We start from the raw sequence: 21,883 nt of genomic DNA, 5'->3' as shown, positions 1-21,883 counted from the left end.
AATTGCTTCTTTCATTACAGAAATTAGACCTATGATAGTAGGGAATTCCAATCTCTGAATTATGACTATGTATTCTAATTAACAATATACTCCTGCACTAACTATCAGTTTCACTTCAACCCACTGAATTATTCCCAATATTGTAGTAGAGTTTTATTACTTTCAAATTGAATTCAATCACTTGGGGGGAAAATACAAGAAATTATATGAGGCTTTCAAATTAAGTTTCTGAACTTAGGATAGTTTATTTTTAGAAGAAAAATATCTCTCTTTTTTCTTTTGTCATTGGTTTCCAAATAACATATCTGTTTCTCCAACCATTTTTCTTCATACGCACTAATCAACTCATTAATATTAATACTATCATTATTATTAGTCTTTTCTAGGGCCACACCCACAGCATATGGAAGTTACCAGGCTAGGGGTTGAATCAGAGCTGCAGTTGCTGGCCTATACCACAGCCATAGCAATGCAGGATCCGAGCCACGTCTGTGACCTACACTGCAGCTCACAGGAACACAATGCTGCATCCTTAACACACTGAGCAAGGCCAGGGATTGAACCCGCGTCCTCATGAATACTACTCAGGTTCATTTCCACTGAGCCACAACGGGATCGCCATTATTATTTTAAAGACTTCTCTAAAGCATATTTATTACTTCTCTCAAGATCCTCAGTTATCTGATGATGAAACAAAAACTCAGAATTTAGGACAGGCTTCAGATAAAAGTTGGGTAGAATTCATTATCCAGTTTAAGCAAATCATATATATTTGGAATTTCACTGGAAACAATTACAAAGAAAGGAAATGCCAAGAGAAATCCATGTGGCTACTGTGGCTTTGGAGACAGGTGAAGGCTCCCTGGGTGGTATGCGGTCCCTGGGCTTAGGAGCACTAAGACAACACTGACCGGAGTCAGCGCTCTTCAACACAAGTCAGGTACTAACCAAACACATACTGTCCCAGTCTTGTGCTGCCTTTTAGGATGAGTAATTGCTACAGACTATATCAAGTAAACTTCACTGCTGTTTCTTTCTGACATGTTTTTTCTTCAAATTAAGAGTATAAATGGAATACATTTATGATAGTCTCAAGAACCCTTGCCTGGTTGTCCCCACTACTCATAAAAGGCACAAAACATGCCCAAATTATCAACAAATCCTATCATCATTCCTTTCAAAACATATTCAAAATCTAACCAGTTCTCTCCTTCTGCTCTGCCTCCAGAATCTCTTATCAGGATCATTGCAAGATGCTTAAATAGTCTCCCGAGTCCATCTCTGCTCCGCTACAGTCTACTCTCCACACAGGAGCCCCAGTGATCACTGCAAGATGCGTGAGTCAGATCAAGCCCCTCTTCTGCTCAAAACCCTCTCTCAGCTTCCCAAATCACTTGAAACAAAAGTCAAGTCCTTATGAACGTACAAAAGACCCTTCATGGTTCAGCTCCTGCTCCATCTCAACCATGCTCCCCTCTCTTACTCCATTCAGTCTCAAAGTCCTCCTGGCTATTCTTTGAACACACTGAGCATACTCTCACTTCAAGTCCAGGGCATCTGTTGCTTCCTCAGCCTAAAAGACTCTTTTCCCAGATATCCACAAGACTTGCTCCCTGGCTTCATTCCAGATCCTGTTCAGTGTGGCCTTCCTTGACAAACCAACACAGACTAGCACAGCTGCCATGCTGCCCAGCCCTCCCTACTGACTTTAACCTGCTTTGTTTTCCCCCAACGTGGTTATCACTGCTTGACAGACTATATGTATGTTTGGTTTTGTTGTTTATTTGGCCATACCTGCATCATGCCTAAGTTCCTGGGCCAGGAATTGAACTCACCACAGCAGTGACCCAAGCTGCTGCAGTGACAAAGCTAGATCCTTAATACACAAGGCCACCAGGGAACTCCTGTATGGATCTTTGTTTTTGTTTATTATTTGCATTACCTAACTAGAATATTAGCTCCAAGAAAACAGAGACTGCTTTGTTCTTTGCTCATTCCCTAGCAAAAGAATGCAGACAGAATGGTAGATTAACAAATGAATATTAATAAGTTTTGACCATTTAAATGAATAAATGAATCTTACCCCAAACAAGAAGCAAAATTATACCTCAAAATGTATACCTCAATATTTCTTATGTTTCATATGATAAATCATATTTCCTGTTATACTAAAAATCATTTTGTACTTATCTTAGTATCCTGAAAGTATCAAGACCATGTATTACTTCTTTTATATCTCCATATTTAACATCATTCCTTTCTTATAATATGTACTCAATGTTTATTAACCTGAATTTGAAGTCATATGTAAAGATACTTTTATAATATACTTTTATCTATTATGTTATCCTTTAGCAAATAGCCCAAAACAAATTCTTAAATTGCTAAAGAATATCCTGCTTTTATAATCAATCAGAAAATTTACTGCAAGTAATATAGAAGAAAGCATGTACCCTGGCTTATAGATGTGGGACATTCATTTTGTACCTGTATGGAAACCACAGAAAACACTGTGAATTATGTTAAATCAAAATATTTTTAGAAGATAGTGAATACTACTTGGGAGAAAGCTGCTTCAGCTTGATCCATTAATGAATTCTACAGAAAAAAAAAAAAAAAAAAAAAGAGCCACACAGTACATGCTTTATTTTATCTTTTTAAAGAAATAACCAGAAAGCAAACTAATCTGAAAGAGATTTTCTTTTCTCCTAAGAAAGCAAATTCCAGAATCCCTACTAGAATTAATATCCAGTTGACCCCCAATTTTTGCACCATTCATTAACAGCATTAATGGGTATTTTTAGTGATATCACACAGAAAAAATATGATCAGTCTGTTGAAAAATATGCCTTGAGTTTTAGACTTTCACCAAATCATTTAAAATTTTAAAATATTACACTGGACACACCAATCTATTCCTCAAGACTTGTGGACTAGCAGGATTTACTTTTCAGTCAAATCCTTTGAAAACTGAGAGCAGTCAAAATAGTTGACAGGGTAGTGCTCTTGTTCTAAGCACAAGCAACAGTGTTAAAACTAAATGACAGTAAAAATAATGTCTTGCCTTATATAGCGTTAGCTCACCTGGGGTATGAGTGTATCCAAGTACTCAGCTCGATTGCCATGAGAAGGGTGTGTAGATAACCACTCTGGCAGCTTGGCATGACCATAGAGGCTATCGGCAAATTCCATCTGCTGCCAAAACACTGAACTGGCTCTGACGTCCACACAAGCCTAAAGCCAAAATTAATAAAAGCACAAAGTAAGCCTATTTATGAAAACATTATTTTAAATTTGCCTTTATGTCACTACATGTTTTTAAAATACTTTTTTACCATTTTAATACAAGTGGAACATGCTCATGGCTTTTATTTTTTAAAAATTTTTTAAATATGGTATTATAAAACCCAAAAGAACCCTCCTTCCCTCCTCGCCCTATACAGCATTCACAATAATCCCACTCCCAAAGACAACCCACTGTTTTCAATATGATGGATATTAAGAACATGTATCAAGAGCAAAACTCCTCCATGCAAATTAAAATTTTTTGTTTTCATTAAAAGATTTTAAAATCTAATCTGTTATTAAACTATACTAAAGAAATTATAGTCTTAATCCATACCACTAGAATAATTAGAAGACTTCAAATAAATATAAAGACAGTTATATTTTCAATGTGCACATCAATTTATCTACTTTTCCTTAATCAGTTTACTGAAGAACATATTTAAGTCAGTTAAAATACCTTACAAAAGCATTAGTGTCTTTTTTAAAAAGGGGGTGTATAATCTCTGTATACATATGTACAATTTCATCATATACATACACTTATTTATGCAAAGAATATGTCTGGAAAGCTATTTAAGAAACAGTTTTCTGTTTCTTTTTGTTTTTTTTTTTTTTCTTTTTAGGGCTCACTGGCAGCACATGGAGGTTCCCAGGCTAGGGGTCCAACTGGAGCCACAGCTGCCGGCCTACACCACAGCCACAGCAACACTAGATCCAAGCCAAGTCTGCAACCTACACCCCAGCTCATTCTGGATCCTTAACCCACTGAGCAAGGCCAGGGATCGAACCTGCAACCTCATGGTTCCTAGTCAGATTTGTTTCTGCTATACCATGATGGGAACTCCAAGAAACCATTAATAGTAGCTGCCTTAAGAGTATAACTGAGATGTTTAATGGTGGACTTTCACTTCTGAACTACATTTAAGCATGTTATTTTTATAGTAAACTATTTTCTAAGTCATACATAAGGTGATTTAGTAAGTGTTACTAAATGCCTGTTCAATTTTTTCACATTTCTTAACTTTTTCTATGAAATACGACTGGGAGAAAAGTGAATTTCCCAAATATTTTTACTCTTGAGTAAAACAATTAAGGAAAAAAATTACACTGCATTGACTGAAACATGCTGTCAAAAGTCTGAATATGCTATCGGCCTTAAAACAGTGCAACGACAACAGCTAAAAACGCAAATAAAGAACATCATATGCTACTCTAGGTAGTCAAGATCCACGCCACATTATTTTTCACAAACATTAATATCATTTTCAAATACTGGAAAATGAAAAGAAAAATAATTTGAAATTCAAGTAAATTTAACTCAATGTTTAAAGCAATACAATTCTTTTTTATTGTGGTAAAATACACATAACATAAATTTTACCACCTAACCATTTTTAAGTGTGTGTCTCAGTGGTACTGAACACACTCACATTGTGGTGCCATAACCATCACCTATACCTATAGCTCTTTTCATCTAGTAAAACTAAAACTCTATACCCATTAAACGATAACTATTCTTCCCTCACCACAGCTCCTGGCAACCACCATTACAATTCTGTCTTTACAACTTTGACTACCTCTAAGGACCTCAAATAAATGGAATCACATGGTTATTTGTCCTTTTGTGACTGACTTATCTTACTCTGCATAATATCCTCAAGGTTCATCCATGTTACAGCATATTACAGAATTTCCTTCTTTTTAGGGCTGTATATAACACATTTTTCTTATCCATCCATCAGTCAATGGACATTTGGGTTGCTTCTACATTAGCTATTGTGAATAATGTTGCTTGAATATGAGTGTACAAATACCTTTTCAAAACCTAGGCTTCAATTCTCTGGGGGATATATCCATGAGTGGAAATGCTGGATCATAGGTAATTTTATTTTTTAATTTTTTGAAAAACCACCATACAATTTACACAGTAGCCATGCCATTTTACATTTCCATCAGCGATGTACAAGAGTTCTGTTTTTTTTATTGTTGCTATTGGTTTCTTGTTTTGGGTTTTTTGGTAGGTTTGTTTGTTTGTTTTTGTTTTTGTTTTGTGGCTACAGCATGAAACCACTTGATGTAGGACCTCAGTTCCCAGACTAGGGAATTAACCCAGGCCACAGTGATGAAAGCACCAAATCCTAAGCACTAGACCACCAGGGAACTCCCAAGAGTTCTCCACATTTCCTTCACATCTTTGCCAGCACTTATTATTTCATGCTATTTTGATACTAGTAATCCTAATGAGTGTGAGGTGGTATCTCACTGTAGTTTTGATTTTCATTTCCCTAATGATTAGCGATGTTAACCTCTTTTCATGTGCTTATCATTGGCCATTCACATTTCTTCTCTGGAGAAATGTTTATTCAAGTCTTTTGTCCACTTTTGAGTCAGGTTTTGTTGTTGTTGTTCAGTTTTAGAAGTTCCCTATGTAATGATATTATTTCCTTATCAGATATATGATTTGCAAATATTTCCTCCCATTCTGTGAGTAAACTCTTTGGATGGTGTCTTTTTTGTTTGTTTCTTAGTTAACACTTTATTGTGCTTATTGGTAAACAGATCAATAGACAGTCTCTTTTCACTGTTTTGTGAGCTTTTTGAGGGCAGGAACAACATCTGATTCACCCACCGTAGCCTCTCAGAGTGTTCTGCTGAGTGGACCACAGAGTCTGGAATTGCAGTCAGTCTGACATCAATGTCCTGCTCCTTACAAAAGAAAACTGGGCATCTCTAAGCCAGGAGACCACATGTACCACGGAGAGATGAACAACAGAGACACAAGGAGTCCTCAGGGAACGGAGTGGAAGTCTCTGAGGCACCACATCCTCAGAATTGCATGTGGCACCAAAGTTACCCTCAGCCTCAGTGTCTGCCAACAGGATGGAGATGTGGGTGGTGTCTTTTGAGGCAATTTTTTTTTTATTATTTTCATGAAGTCCAATTTGTCTAATTTTTCTTCTGTCAACTATACCTTTGGATCATATCTAAGAAACCATTACCAAAACCAATGTTGTAAAGCTCTGTCCTAAGTGTTTTCCTAAGAGTCTCATTGTTTTAGGTCTTTTATACTTAGGTCCTTAAATTTTAAGTTAACTTTTATATACAGTGTTATGTAAAGTTCCAACTTCATTCTTTTGTATGTGGATATCCTGTTTTTCCCAGCACTATTTCCTCGAAACACTGTCCTTTACCCATTTTCCACCCTTGACAAAAAAACCATTTGACCATATGCGTGAGGGTTTACTGTGGGCTTATCTATTCCATTGATCTTTGTCTTTTATGTCTATACTACACTTTTTGATTACTGCAAATCTGTAGTAAGTTTTGAAATCAGGAAGTGTGAGTCCTCTAGTTTTGTTCTTTTTCAAGATTATTTTGTCTATTCAGGTCCCTTAAGATTGCATATGGATTTTTGAATGGGTTTTACTATTTCTGCAGAAAAAAAAAAAAAGTCATTGGAATTTTGATAGTGATTACATTGAATCTGTAGATTGGTTTGGGTGCTGACAGTTTATCAACATTAAGTTTTCCAATCCACGAACATAATATGTTCTTCCACTCATTTATGTATTCTTTAAATTGTTCCAGAAATTTTTTTGTAGTTTTCATTGTACAAGTCTTTTTCCTCCCCGGTTAATTTCCAAGTCTTTTATTCTTGTTGATGCTATTGTAAATGGAATTATTTTGGTAATTTCCTTTTCAAATTGTTCACTGTTCATGTATAGAAATACAACTGATTTTTGTGTGATTTCATATCCTGCTACTTTGTTAAATTTAAAATCGTTTATTAGTTTAAACACCTTTTTTTGGCAGGGTCTTCAGGGTTTTCTCCATATATGATCATTTCATCTGCAAAGAGAGATAATTCTACTTCTTCCTTTCCAATTTGGATGCCTTTTTCATGCTATGGCTAGAATCTTCCAGTACTATGCTGAATAGAAGTGAAAGTGGGCATCCTTGCCTCATTCCTGATCCTAAAGGAAAAGTTTTCAGCCTTTGCTGCTGTGGGTTTTTCATATGTGGTTTTTATTGTGGTGATGTAATTTCTTTCTACCCTTATTTTGCTGAGTGTTCCTTATCATGAAAGGGTATTGAATTTTGTCAAATGCTTTTCCTGTGTCAATTAAGATAATCAAATAGCTTTTCCCCTTCATTTTGTTGACATAGCAATTGATTAAAGTAATATGCTATATGTTGAACTATTCTTGCATTCCAGGGATAAATGCTACTTAGTTATGGTGTATAATCCTTTCAAAATGCTGCTGAATTCTACTTGCTGGTTTTCTGTTGAGAATTTTTACATCAATGTTCATAGGGGATATCAGTCATAGCTTTCTTTTCTTATACAGTATCTCTGTCTAGCTTTGGTATTAAAGTTGCACTGTATTCACAGAATGAGTTAGGAAGTGTTCCTGCTTCTTTAAATTTGTGGGAAGTTAGAAAAGGATTCTTTAAATCATTCACCAGTGACGCTGTCAGATCCAGGACTCTTCTCTGCTGGATGATATTTGATTACTGATTCAATCTAATTACTAATTATAGGTTTATCCAGGTTTTCTATTTCTTCATGATTTAGTCTTGGTAGGTTTTGCCTTTCTAGAAATTTGTCCGTTTCATCTAGGTTATCCAATTGTTTGGTATACAATTGTGTAGCACTCTCTTACAATCCTTTTTATTTCTGTATAATCAGTAGTAAGGGTCCCCACCTTCACTTCTGAGTTTAGTAATTTGAGTTGATTAGTCCAGCTAGCTCAAGGTCTGTTAATTTTATCTTTTCAAAGAACAAATTTTTGGTTTTACTGATTTTTCCCTACTTAATAGAGAGTCTAAGCGATATGCTACTAAAGAACCAATGGATCATTGAATACATCAAAAAAAAAAAAAAAAACCAAGAGACAAATGAAAATGAAAACACAGCAATCCAAAACCTATCAGACACAGGAAAAGCTGTGGGAAGTTTATGGCAATAAAAGCTTATCTCAGGAAACAAGAAAAATCTCAAATAAACAACTTAATCCTACACCTAAAGGAATTAGAGAAAGAACAACAAAACCCAAAGTCAGTAAAAGCAAAGGAATCATAAAGATAGAGCAGAAATAGGAGTTCCCATCGTGGCACAGTGGTTAACAAATCCGACTAGGAACCATGAGGCTGCAGGTTCGATCCCTACCCTTGCTCAGTGGGTTAACGATCCGGCGTTGCTGTGAGCTGTGGTGTAGGTTTCAGATGCGGCTCGGATCCCGCGTTGCTGTGGCTCTGGCGTAGGCCGGTGGCTACAGCTCCGATTAGACCCCTAACCTGGGAACCTCCATATGCCGCGGGAGCAGCCCAAAAAATGGCAAAAAGCCAAAAAGCCAAAAAAAAAAAGAGCAGAAATAAATGAAATAGAAACTAAAAAAAAAAAAAAAAAAGTAGAAAAGATCAATGAAACTAAAACTTTGTTCTTTGAAAAGATAAACGAAATTGATAAATCTTTAGTCAGACCCATTAAGAAAAAAAAAGGGAGAGGGCCCAAATCAATAAAATCATAAATGAAAAAAAGAGAAGTTAAACTGACACCACAGAAATAAAAAGTATCACAAGAGACTATTAGGAAGATATATCAATATAATAGACAAACTCTTAGAAAGTTGCAATCTCTGAGGACTGAACCAAGAAGAAACAGAAAAGCAGACCAATTACCAGTAACTAAATTGAATAATTTAAAAACTCCCAACAAACAAAAGTCTAGGACCAGATGGCTTCACAGGGGAATTCTACCAAACATAAAACTGACCTTCTAGTTAACACCTATCCTTCTGAAACTATCCCGAAAAATTGCAGAGGAAAGAACAAACTTTTGATATCATTCTATGAAGCCTGCCCCACCCCGACACCAAAACCAAAGATATCACTCAAAAAAGAAAATTACAGTCCAATATCACTGAACATAAATGCAAAAATCCTCAACAAATACTAGCAAACCAAATCCAATGAAATGTTAAAAAAAAAATCATAAGCCATAATCAAGTGGGATTTATCCCAGGGATGAAAGGATATTTTTTCTTTTTATGTCCGCATCTGTGGCATAGGGGAGTTTCCAGACTGGGGGCTGAATGAGAGTTGCAGCTGTGGCCTATGACACAGCCACAGTAACACCATATCTGAGCCACATCTGCAACCTACACCACAGCTTGTGGAATTCCCAGATCCTTAACCCACTGAACAAGCAAGGCCAGGGATAGAACCCCACAATGATGGGTCCTTAACCCACTGAGCCACAATGGGTACTCTAATCTTTTTTCTTTCTGTCACTCAGCCTCAAAAATTTCTCAGGAGCACACGGAACATTCTCCAGGATAGAACTCATGTTAGGTGACAAAACAACTATCTTTTCCAGCCACAATGAAATGCAACTTGAAATCAACAGCCTAAAGGAAAACTAAATATTCATAAATGTGTGCAAATGAAATAACACATTCCTAGTACCAATGGGTAAAAGAGGGAATCAAAGGAAAAATATAAAATACCTTGAGCAAGATACTACAAAACAAAAAAATACAAAGCATACTAAAACCTACAGCAAAAAGAGTATTAAGAGAGAAATTTATAGCAATGAACATTTACATTAAAAGAGATTTCAAATAAGTAACCTAAATGTACCCCTTAAGGAGGTATAAAAAGGCCAAACTATGCCCAAAGTTCAGAGAAGTTAGAATAATGATTATAAGAGAAACAAACAAAATAGAGGATAGAAAAGCTATAGGAAGAAAATCAAAGAACTAAGAGATGATTTTTTAAGATAAGCAAAATTGAAAAACCATTACCTAGACTAAGAAAAAAAACAGTCAAAATCACACATTGAAAAGGAGACATTACAATTGAAGCTATAGAAATAAAAAGGATCCTAGGAGACCACTGTGAATAGTTATATGGCAACAAATTGGATAAATCAGAAGAAATGGATAAATCCTAGAAATTTTCAACCTACAGAGACTAAATCATAAAGAAACAGAATATCTGAACAGATCCAAAACTGCTAAGAGATTAAATCAGTAATAAAAAAAAAAAATCTTTCAACAAAGAAAATTCTAGACCAGGAGGTTTCATTAGTTAATTCTGTCAAACATTTAAAGAAGAATTAATGTGAATTCTTCTCAAATTCATCCAAAAAAAATGATCAGGAGGTAACACTTCCAAACTCATTTCACAAGGTCAGCATTACCCTGATACCAAAGCCAGACAAAAACACTAAGAAAACTATAGACCAATATTCCTGACGAACATAGATGCAAAATCCCTCAACAAAATATAAGCAAGCCAAATTCAATAGCACATTAAAAAAACAGCATATCATGACCACGTGGGCTCTATCCCTGGGATGCAAGGATAGTTCAACATACAAAGAAAGACCAAGTAATGTGATACACTTCACTAACAGAATGAGGGATAAAACTAATATGATCATATCAGTTAGAGCAAAAAAATTTTTTTAATTCAACACACTTTAATGTAAAAAAACCAAACAAAACAACAAACTAGGAACAGAAGGAATTACTTTACCATAATAAAAGCTATACATGGAAAAAAAAAAAAAAAAGAACAACAGTGAACACCATATTTAACAATGAAAAAGTGAAAGTTTTTCCTCTAAGAACAAGACAGAGATGGAGTGCCCTTCATGGCTCAGTGGTTAAGAAACCTGACCAGGATCCATGAGGATGCAGATTCATTCCCTGGCCTCATTCAGCGGGCTAAAGAGCCGGCCTTGCCATGAGCTGTGGTGTAGGTCGCAGACACAGCTCAGATCTGGTGTTGCTGTGATTGTGGTGCAGGCCTGCAGCTATGGCTCCAATTCAACCCCTAGCCTGGGAACTTCCACATGCCGCAGGTGTGGCCCTAAAAAGCAAAAATAAAAAAGAACAAGACAAAGATGCTCACTCTTGACATTTCTATCCAACACAGTACTGGAAGTCCTAGCAAGTGCAATTATGGGCAGAAGGAGAAAAAAGGTCATACAACTCAGAAAGGAAGTAAAATTATCTCTGCAGATGACATAGTCTTGTGTGTGGAAAACCCTAAATAGGAGTTCCCATTGTGGCTCGGCAAGTTAAGGACTCAACAATGTCTCTGTGTGAATATGGGTTTGATCCCTGGCATTGCTCAATGGGTTAAGGATCCAGTTGTGCCAGATTCAGCTTGGATCTGGTGGTGCCATGGCTATAGTGTATGCCTCAGCCAAACCTCCATATGTCACAAGTGCAGCTGTGGAAAAAAAAGGAAAAAAGAAAAAAGAAAACTCTAAATATGTTACAAAAGAAAACTGCCAGAATGAATTCACAAATGTTTCAGGATACAAAAGTAAACATACAAAAATCAGTTGTGTTTCTAAACACCAAAAACAAACTATCCAAAAAGGAAATTAAGAAAATAATTCTACATATGATAGCATCAAAAATAATAAAATACCTAGGAATAAACTTCCAAGATTTGTATAATAAAAAGTACAAAATGCTGATAAAAGAAATTAAAGGAAATATAAATAAATGGAAAGACAGCCCATGTTCACGGACTGGAAGAATTAATACTGTTAAAATCCCCACTGTACCCAAAAGAATCTACAGAATATAATCACTATCAAAATCCCAAAGGCATTTTTAACAGAAATAGAAAAAAAATCTTAAAATTCATACACAACAGTCCCCAAATAACCAAACGAATCTTGAGAAAGAAAAACAAAGGTAGACTCATCAAACTTCCTAATTTCAAAATATAATACAAAACTACAGTAATTAAAACATAATGTTATTGGCATAAAGACAGACATATAGAACAACTGGTCAGAATAGACGGCACAGACACAAATTCAAGCAAACACAGGCAAATGATATTCAACAAGGGTGCCATGAATATATAACGGGCTAAGGATAGTCACTTCAACAAATGGTGTCAGCAAAACTAGACATCCACATGCAAGAATGAAACTGGACCTTACTTTTATACCACAGACAAAAATCAACTCAAAATAAAAAACTTAAACATAAAACTTGAAACCATGAAAGTCCTAGAAGAAAACATATGGGGAAAGTTTAATGACATTGGTCTTGGCCACAATTTCTTGGATCTGACATCAAAAGAACAGGCATCAAAAACAAAAAGAGACTTGTGGGACTACATCAAACTAAAACACTTCCACATAGTAAAGGAAATACTTAACAGAGTAAAAGACAACCTACAGAATAGGAAAAATATCTGCAATCCATGTATTTGATAAGGGGTTAATATTCAAAAAATATAAGAAAATCCTACAACTCAACAGCAAAAATCAAATAGCCGATTAAAAATGGGCAAAGGACTGAATAAACATTTTTCTAAGACAATATAAAAATGGCCAACAGGTATATTAAAAAATGGCCAACAGCATTAATCATAGGATAATGCAAATCAAAACCACAAGAAGATGTCACCTCACATGTGTCAGGATATCTATTCATCTATTATCAAAAAAAAAAAAAAAAAAGTAACTGTTGGCAAGACAAGGATGTGGGGAAACTGGATCTCTAAAACACCATCAGTGGAAATGTAAAACAGAAGAGCCACTATAGAAAATACATGGAGGTTCCTCAAAGATTAAAAATACAACTATTACATATGGATATTTACCTTAAAGAATCTGAATCAGGAGCTTGAAGAGATATTATCACTGCTATGTTCCTGGCAACATTATTTACAACCATCAAGAAGTGGAGATAATGTGTGTTCATTAATTAAAAATGGATAATGAAATGTGGCATATGCACAAAATGGAGTATTACTTAGTCTTTAAAAAGAAAGAAATACTGCCATACAAAACAACGTGGATAAACCTTGAGGACATTCGTCATAAGTGAAATAAGCCAGTCACAGAACGACAAATACTTTACAATTTCACTTATATGGATGAAGTATTTAAAAGAGTCAAACTCATAGAGCAGAAGGCAGATGGTGCTTGCCAGGAGCTGAGGGTAGGGAGAAAGGGAAAATTGCTACTCAATAGGCATAAATTTTCGATTACACAAGGTAAATAAATTCTGAAGATCTGCTGTACAACATCATGCCTGTGGTTAACAGTACTGCATTATACAAGTAAAAGTTTGTTAGGAGGGCAGATATCATGTTTAATGTTCCTACCACAATAAGAAAAAGAAGTGATATCAAAATTTTAAAAATAAATATTTAGGCTATCACAAGCATAACTCACTTGCCTCAATAAAAATTACGACAAAGTAAGGAATTCGTGTTTATCAAGTGTCTGGAAGTACATCAAGAGGGAAGGATGGTCACCTTCTAGACATTTCCTCTTATAAACAGATCTAGTAATGGCCTCAGCTGTCCAAGGGAAACATAAGAAAATACGTTTTTTTGGAATACTTGGGTCCTGGAATACTTTTTGAGATATTATGTTGAGGTAATGGGAAGACCAGGGGTTTTAGAACCAGGGAGATTGGGTTCAACATACCAGTTATTTATTTTATTTAATTAATAATCACTTACATGACATTATGTACCAAGTATTAACTCATTTATATATCACAACAACCTCATGAGGTATATACTATTATTATGCTCATTTTACAGATCAGGTGAAGAAACCAAGGCCCACAGGTCAAGAAATTTGCTTAAGGTAATAGAGCCAGTAAGCAACAGAGCTACAATTTACACCAAAGGGGACCAATTCCATCCTGGGCCAATAATTTAGTCTCCAGGAGTCTCAAATTTAAATGTAAATGAAATTAAAGCAGTGGATCATTGGGTTTAAATGTGAGAACTCTTACACGGTAGCCAGCCCATAATCTAGAACATGGTAGACATGATTTTTACTCTTCCTTTCTCCTGGTGAGCAACCAGAGGCCTATGAGTATTGCAGGAGCCTCAGTCTAGTCGTAAGTGATAATGTCATGAATTTACAACTAAATAAGGATCTAGTTTATTCAGCCTATAATATCAATATGCAGGAATCTGCACTGAGACATATTAATTGATGAAGAATTTGCTACTATTCAATTGGAAACTAAGCAGTATATGATATTCGTAAGAGTATAAGAGCTGTTCTTGTAATTTGAACTTTTCCCAACGTCAAAACAATGTTAGAGAAAAATATGGAATGAGGTCTATACCTAGTAGACCCTACCTGTAGCCAAAATTATCATTAGAAGTACAAAGATGAAAAGTGTCTCTGAATTTTGCTATTTCCATTCACCTAGACTATCCAACCAAACTCCCACCAGCCATCACCTTATCCAAGAGGTAAATTCTGACACTAGCAGCTCCAAATTTTTCTTTGGAATGGTATTAACACCCTACACTTGTTCCAGTCATTCTGGTGTTCTCTCCTGTATTCCACAAAGATGTGTGGTAGATAAAAATAGGTAATACTACAAAGGACTGTGGCAGAGGGTAACTGGACACCTACAGGTAGAAGAACACACTGAGGCTATTTTAAAATGAGATTTTACAATTTTTCAGTTCTGTGAAAAATGTCATTGGTCATTTATAGGCTTGCACTGAATCTGTAGATTGCCTTAGTCAGTAGAGTTATTTTGACAATACTGACTCTTCCAATCCAAGAACATGGTATATCTATCCATCTGTTTGTGTTTCATTTGATTTCCTTCATCAGTGTCTTACAGTTTTCAGAGTATAGGTCTTTTGCCTCCTTAGGTATTTTACTCTCTTTTATGTGACGTAAATGGAATTATTTCCTTAATTTCTTTTTCTGATCTTTCATTCTTAGTGTATAGGAATGCAAGAGATTTCTATGTATTAATTTCATATCCTGCAACGTTACTGAATTCATTCATGAGCTCTAAGAGTTTTCTGGTAACATCTTTAGGATTTTCTGGGTATTGTATCATATCATCTGAAAACAGTAACAATTTTATTTCTTGTCCCTTTGGATTCCTTTTATGTCTTCTTTTTTTCTCTGACTGCCATAGCTAGGATTTCCAAAACCGTGTTGAATAAAATGGTGAGAGTGTCTTGTCCTTGTTTTGTTCCTGATCTTAGCAGAAATGCTTCCAGCTTTTCACCACTGAGAATGATGTTAGCTGTAGATTTGTCATATAAGGGCTTTATTATGTGGAGGTAGGTTCTTTCTATGCTCACTTTCTGGAGAGTTTTTTTTTTTTTATCATAAATGGATGTTGAATTTTGTAAAAATTATCATATAGTTTTTATTCTCTAGTTTGTTAATGTAGTGTATAATATTAACTGATTTGTGGATATTGAAAAATCCTTGCACATCTGGGATAAATCCCACTTGATCATGGTACAGAATCCTTTTGATGTATCATTATATTCAACTGGCTGATATTTTGTTGAGGATTTTTCCATCTATGATCATCAGTGCTACTGGCCTATAATTTTCTTTTTTTGTGGTGTCTTTGTCTGGTATTAGAGTGATGGTGGCTTCATATAATGGCTTGAGAGTCTATGGAAACACAAAATACCCTGAACAGCAATCTTCAGGGAAAAAAAAGAACTGGAGGAATCAGCCTCCTGACTTCACTACAAAGCTACAATCATCAAAGCAGTATGATACCAACATAAAAACAGAAATATAGATCAGTGGAACAGCATAAAAAGGCCAAAAATAAATCTACACCCTATGACGACAAAGGAGACAAGAATACACAATGCAGAAAAGACAGTTTCTTCAAAAAGTGATGCTGGAAAAACTGGGCAGCTTCACGTAAAAGAATGATATTGAACACTCTCTAACACCATACACAAAAATAAACTCAAAATGAATTAAAGACCTAAACATAAGACTGGATAATATAAAACTCTCAGAGGAAAACATAGGCAAAAAACATGACACAAATTGTAGCAATATATTTTCTGACCTACCTCCTAGAGTAATGAAAATAAAAACAAAAATAAACCAATGGGACTTAATTAAACCTAAAAGCACTTTCACAGCAAAGGAAACTATAAACAAAACAAAAAGACACCCCATAGACTGGTAGAAAATATTTGCAAATGAAGTGATCAACAAGGGATTACTCTCAAAATATAAAAATAGCTCATATAGCTTTATACTAAAAAAAAATTTTTAAAAATTGTCAGAAGATCTAAACAAACATTTCTCCAAAGAAGACAGATGGCCAAAAAGCACATGAAATGATGCTCAATATCACTAATTATTAGAGAAATACAAATCAAAACTGTAATGAGATATCACCTCACACCAGGCGGAATGTCCATCATCACAAAATCTACATATAATAAATGCTGGAGAGGTGTGGAGAAAAGGGAACCCTCCCACACTGTTGGTGGGAATGCAAGATGGAGAACAGTATGAAGGTTCCTTAAAAAACTTAATATAGAACTACCACATGATCTGGCAATCCCACTCTTGGGCCTCTATCTAGAGAACACCAAAATTCAAAAAGATGCATGCACCCCAATGTCCACTGAATCACTGTTTACAATAGCCAAAGCATGGAAGCAACTTAAATGTCCATCAATAGACAAATGGATAAAGAAGAAATGGTACATATATACAATGGAATATTACTCAGCCACAAAAAAGAACGAAATAATGCCATTTGCAGCAACATGGGTGGACACAGAAATTATCATACTAAGTTAAATAAGTCAGACAGAGAAAGACAAATACCATATGAGATAACTAATATGTGGAATGTAATTAAAAAACTATATAAAAGAACTTACAAAACAGAAACAGACTCAAAGATTTAGAAACCAAACTTATAGCTACCAAAGGGGTAACATTAGGAGGGAGGGATAAATTAGGAGGCTTGGATTAATATTTTCACACTACTATATATAAAATAGGTAAGTTAACAAGGACCTACTTTATAGAACAGGGAAATCTACTCAATATTCTATAATAACTAATAAAAGACTCTGAAAAGGAATAGATATATGTGTATGTATAACTGATTCACTTTGCTATACACCTGAAACTAACACAACATTGTAAATCAACTCCAATAAAAATTTTACATGTATATTTATACATGTATGACAGGTCGCTATGCTGTACAGAAGAAACATGACACAATACTGTACATCAACTAGACTCTAATAAAAAGTTAATTTAAAAACCTCAAAATAAAATGAGATTTAAACAAACTAAAGCAGATATAAAAATGGTCCTCTTAGGGGCAATACTGCAGAAGGTCAAACTTGTTTCTACCAGATTAAAGTATTATAGAAAGTTTTGCTTTAGAAATGAATGTAAAAATCATCATCCTGGGAGTGAAAAATCTTACTCTCTGGGAGCCCTTTGACAAGTTACTTGTTTTCTCTATCCCTCAGTTTCATCAGTAAAATGAGGATAATAACATACCTATACTTCACAGGTTTGCTATAAAGATGAAAAGAGTTAGCGTATTTTAAACACTCGGAACATGTGCAGCACACAATGAATCATTAACTACTACTGTTGTTGTCAAAACCATCCTCAGTGTCATTAGCACCATTGTTATCGCTGTCGTCATCATCAACCAGGAAACTGGTCTACCTCAGTCTCTCACCTGTACAGGCTCATTTTCCCAATACCACTGGTGGCATCACTTGTTAAAGCTCACTTTACCTTCTAACACACTTCTTGTCTAAACAACATTTTTTCAGGCAATAATTAAAAACTGCTCTTTTCCAACTAAATGTGATAGTTTCTTGGGATGGTTTCAGTTAAACCATTCTCACTATGTGCCCATCCCTCTAACTGAAAAAGGATAAAACTTCGATGTATCAAAACTATTTTATTTTATGTACCCTAAAAAGAGGAGAAATGAGGCATCTTCCACTATTTTATAATTCACTTCATATTTTAAAGTTTTCTGCATTTCTGATTGTCAGCATGTCAGTTCATCAACATAATTTTAATAAATTGTCATGTATATATATTTCTCTCTCCTAAAGTTTTATCATAAGACTTAATAGTAGTGCTAAAATTATAGAAACTAAAAAAGACTAAATGAATACAGAGAAGCATTCTCATTTCTCTAGGTAAAACAATCAGGTTCAAACGAGATATAATTCATTATGCAAGTTTACTTCATAACACACCTGTTAAATGAGATGTTCTCATTTATTTTTTAAATGATTTTTATTTTTTCCATTAGAGTTGGTTTACAGTATTCTGTCAGTTTTTTTAATGATTTTTATTTTTTCCATTATAGTTGGAGATGTTCTCATTTATTACTTTTTCTTTCTTAAATGAAGCACTAAAAAAGAACCTAAGATATTAGCCCAAATAGGACATAAAGATAGTTTACTGTGACAAAGGCTTAGATTACTAACCTGGAAAATTCTGAGACTTGAATTCTAGCCTTGGTTCTTGCTACTAACTAGGTGTATGTTATCCGACAAATCACTGGACCTCTTTGGACCCTGACTTCCTAATCTGTAAAACGAGAAAGTGTATTAGGTTGTCTCTAATTTTCCTCTCTGCTCCAAAAGCCTGTGATTCTATATTATTTTACAGAGAGTTTAGAATTTTGAATTTTCTCTCATTTCTGCAATGAAAAGTAGATTTCACTTATTACCTGTTTCCCTCACTAGATGGTGCTATCCGCATAGTTATTCAGGCTACTTGAAGAAACCGGCCAGCTCTCTCTCTCAAGAGGGGTACTTAAAAGCACTTGGGATGGACAATTCCTCCCTCTGGAAGGTGCTCCAGGCACTATAGGATATTTAACATCCCCGCGCTGCCCACCACGCCCACTAAACACCAGAAATCTCCACCTCCCCAGTCACTGTGACAATCAAAACCAATCCTATACAGTGTCCTACTAAGGAACCATTCCCCAGCTCAGGACCACTAAAAGAAAATTAAGTTCTTTTTCATATTTAAGAAGGAGATACTCAAAAATAAAAATGTATGATTTAGTTGTTTGTGAATTTAAATAAACAAAGGTAGTTTCTGGAAATGACCGTCAGGTCAATTATCTTTTACAGTGACAAATGAATACACACACCACAGTATCAAATACTTCCCGGGACATCTTTTGTCAGCTGTAACTGGACAGCGAGTTGTTTTTCTGTGCTTAGGACATCTCAGTCCTACTAGTTTTCATACTATAGTTGTCATTCTTCTGATTACCCATACAATGAAACACATCTCATAAATGAAAAATTAAACCTCTAAGAATGTAAATATACAAAATAAACTCACTCACAGCCAACAGTAGAATGGACACAGAAAGGGCTCTAGCGAAGGCAAGCTGCCTATTTTGAAACAAGCCTCATGAACTTGATTTTAATGAATTTTCCATATTCTGTTTAGCCCTTGGCCTTAAAAGCTCATAAATCCAATGGGACAGCACATGATCAATAGATCCATCTCTCAGGAATAGTTCTTATTAGCCAAGCTCACAAGACTGACATAAAATCAGAATGCCAGCTTACTGAGTTACAGCAGGAACTCTAAGTGCCCAAACTACAGGGGCACAGGGCATTTGCGTCCTCAGGTCAGCATGTTCTCTCCCTCATAAGCATGGGACAAAGGAAGTCAGGCTGTAATCAGAAGGCAGTCTAGGAAGGACAGAATTAGGAATAAGAGAACTTACGTTATGTGGTATGAACACTGAATGACAAGAAGTCAAAGGAATCTGATGCATCAATGTCCAAAAAGAAGACATAAGCCACAAACAAGTATCAAGTTCAGGATACTGAAATTAACCTTTGAAGTAGGTACTATCATTATTCCTATTTTCCAGAATAGAAAATAGACTTGAAGAAGTTAAAGGATTTACCTACAAGTCACGTCGAGGAGATAAGGTTCAAACAACAGATCTGACCCTGGAGTCCAAGATCTCGACCACTGTGCGAGACAAGGTATGAAATCCTCAAAATTGCTAATGAGAAGTCTCTGCCTACCTTTCAGTTTTACTTCCTGGCACTGGTGCTCCTGAACTCTACCTACATTTTAGCTATACAGAATTTTCAACTACTGGACTAGACCATCACTTCTCTTGCCTTTGAACATGCCCTTCACCATGGTGAAAACATTCCACTCGACATCTTCACCAGGCTGTGTAAGTATTCTGTATCCCTACATTCTAGTAAATGGTATACACAAACTAAATATATGATGATCTAATAAATTAAAATCAACACAAGTCAGAGAAGAGCTGTGTACATTAGTTTAAGAGAGTGACACCTGGGCCTCAAATATCTGTCTTCTAATTGCTTCTGTTAACAAATACGAAAAAGAAATATGAGAGTTACCATCATGGCTCAGTGGTAATGAACCCAACTAGTATCCATGAAGACAAGCATTTGACCCCTGGCCTCACCCAGTGTGTTAAGTATCCAGTGTTGCTGTGAGCTGTGGTGTATGTCACAGATGTGGTTCAGATCCTGTGTTGCTGTGGCTTTGGTGTAGACTGGCAGCTGTAGCTCTGATTTGACCCCTAGCCTGGGAACTTACATATGCCACAGGGGCAGCACCACCACCTCCCAAAAAAGGACAAAGAAATATGTCAATCAGACATAGGGGATTAGTGAAGAACCTGAAGCATCTGGTAGCAAATGCTGGCCAATGTCTATCCAAGTCTTAACTTGAGGAAGTGAGCATCCTAGCTCACCGGACCTGACTCTTATTTGTGGCAGGGTGGAGAATGGGATGCAGGTGAGTATGGAGTCAATGGAAGCGATAATGCAGTTGGTGCAGAAGTCCATGTGTAAGATTCTGACAGTGAAAATGGAAACATAGTGAGGTATATTTTAGAGAAAACTACTAGGACTTGGTGAAAGATTACACATAAATGATAAAGAAAAAGGAAGTACTAAGGAGGACTCCAGACTTTTTCCAAAAGCAACTGAATAGAAGTTGGCATAATTTTGGGAAAAGGAAGACTAAAGAGAAATAGGTGTGAGGAGAAATTAAGGGTTTAACATTGAATAAATCAGGTTTGAGATACTTGTGAAACAGAGGAAAAAACAAGCAGATATTTGAAAATAAATGATTAAGAGATTCACATTTTGGGGGACTTTCACTGTATTACCTCCGGGAGATAGACCCTATTATTGTTCACATCACACTGATGAGGAAAACCGAAGTATAGAAAGGATAAACGGCTTGCCCAAAATCACAGAGCTAGTACTCTCTCTGGCAAAGCAGACTCTCGAACTTAGACAATTTGGTTCCAGAGCTCACTCACTATCAATATACTATATTGCTTCTCTGGCAGCTGACTGACAACCTCATGCTATGGGGACTCCAGAAAAGTTCAGCATCTGGTACCCAGGAAAGAAGGGCTGAGGTATAAGACTCAAATAGAGAGCTGAGTAAAATTTTCCACAATGTATGGGAAAACTCACACCTCCTTCTCCCCTCTCAACCATTAGACAATTTACAAGAGTCTCCTGCAAAGACACTTGAATAGCTGCAGAGAAAAGATATATTCATATATGTGTATATATATTCCATGTGGAGGTTCTCAAAGAAAGAGCTAGCTCGGTGCCCTACAATCTTACAGTGAAGTCCACCATCCCAACCTATGTATACACCACTTCTGGAAAGTTTCTTAAGGCCTTCTTATAAAATGTGGATGGAAAATCATGACTCACAAATTTGGGGATTTATACTTCTATCCATGAG

The 21,883-nt window shown here is 35.7% G+C and overlaps 1 protein-coding gene across 19 annotated transcripts in view; it reads right to left on the bottom strand.

Annotated features, from left to right (window-relative positions):
• OMA1 (OMA1 zinc metallopeptidase) overlaps positions 1–21,883 on the bottom strand; it is a 177,154-nt gene that overhangs the window by 122,974 nt on the left and 32,297 nt on the right. For all 19 annotated transcript variants that reach the window (XR_014808190.1, XR_014808185.1, XR_014808187.1 and 16 more), the window contains exon 8: positions 3,085–3,234. Coding sequence is in view for 10 of the 19 variants with exons in the window: in XM_084964976.1 (XP_084821102.1) it covers positions 3,085–3,234 (150 nt within the window). In the remaining 9 variants the exon portion in view is untranslated. The remainder of the gene's footprint in view (positions 1–3,084; positions 3,235–21,883) is intronic.

The sequence above is a fragment of the Sus scrofa genome, chromosome 6 (genome assembly GCF_054392235.1).
Source record: "Sus scrofa isolate SSC_HxYL_T2T_F1_AM1 chromosome 6, Sscrofa_HxYL_maternal_Yorkshire_Landrace_v2.0, whole genome shotgun sequence".
In the NCBI taxonomy this organism is placed as follows: Eukaryota; Metazoa; Chordata; class Mammalia; order Artiodactyla; family Suidae; genus Sus; species Sus scrofa.
Note: the sequence above shows the minus strand (reverse complement) of the source record. Positions and strands in the feature narration are given on the sequence as shown.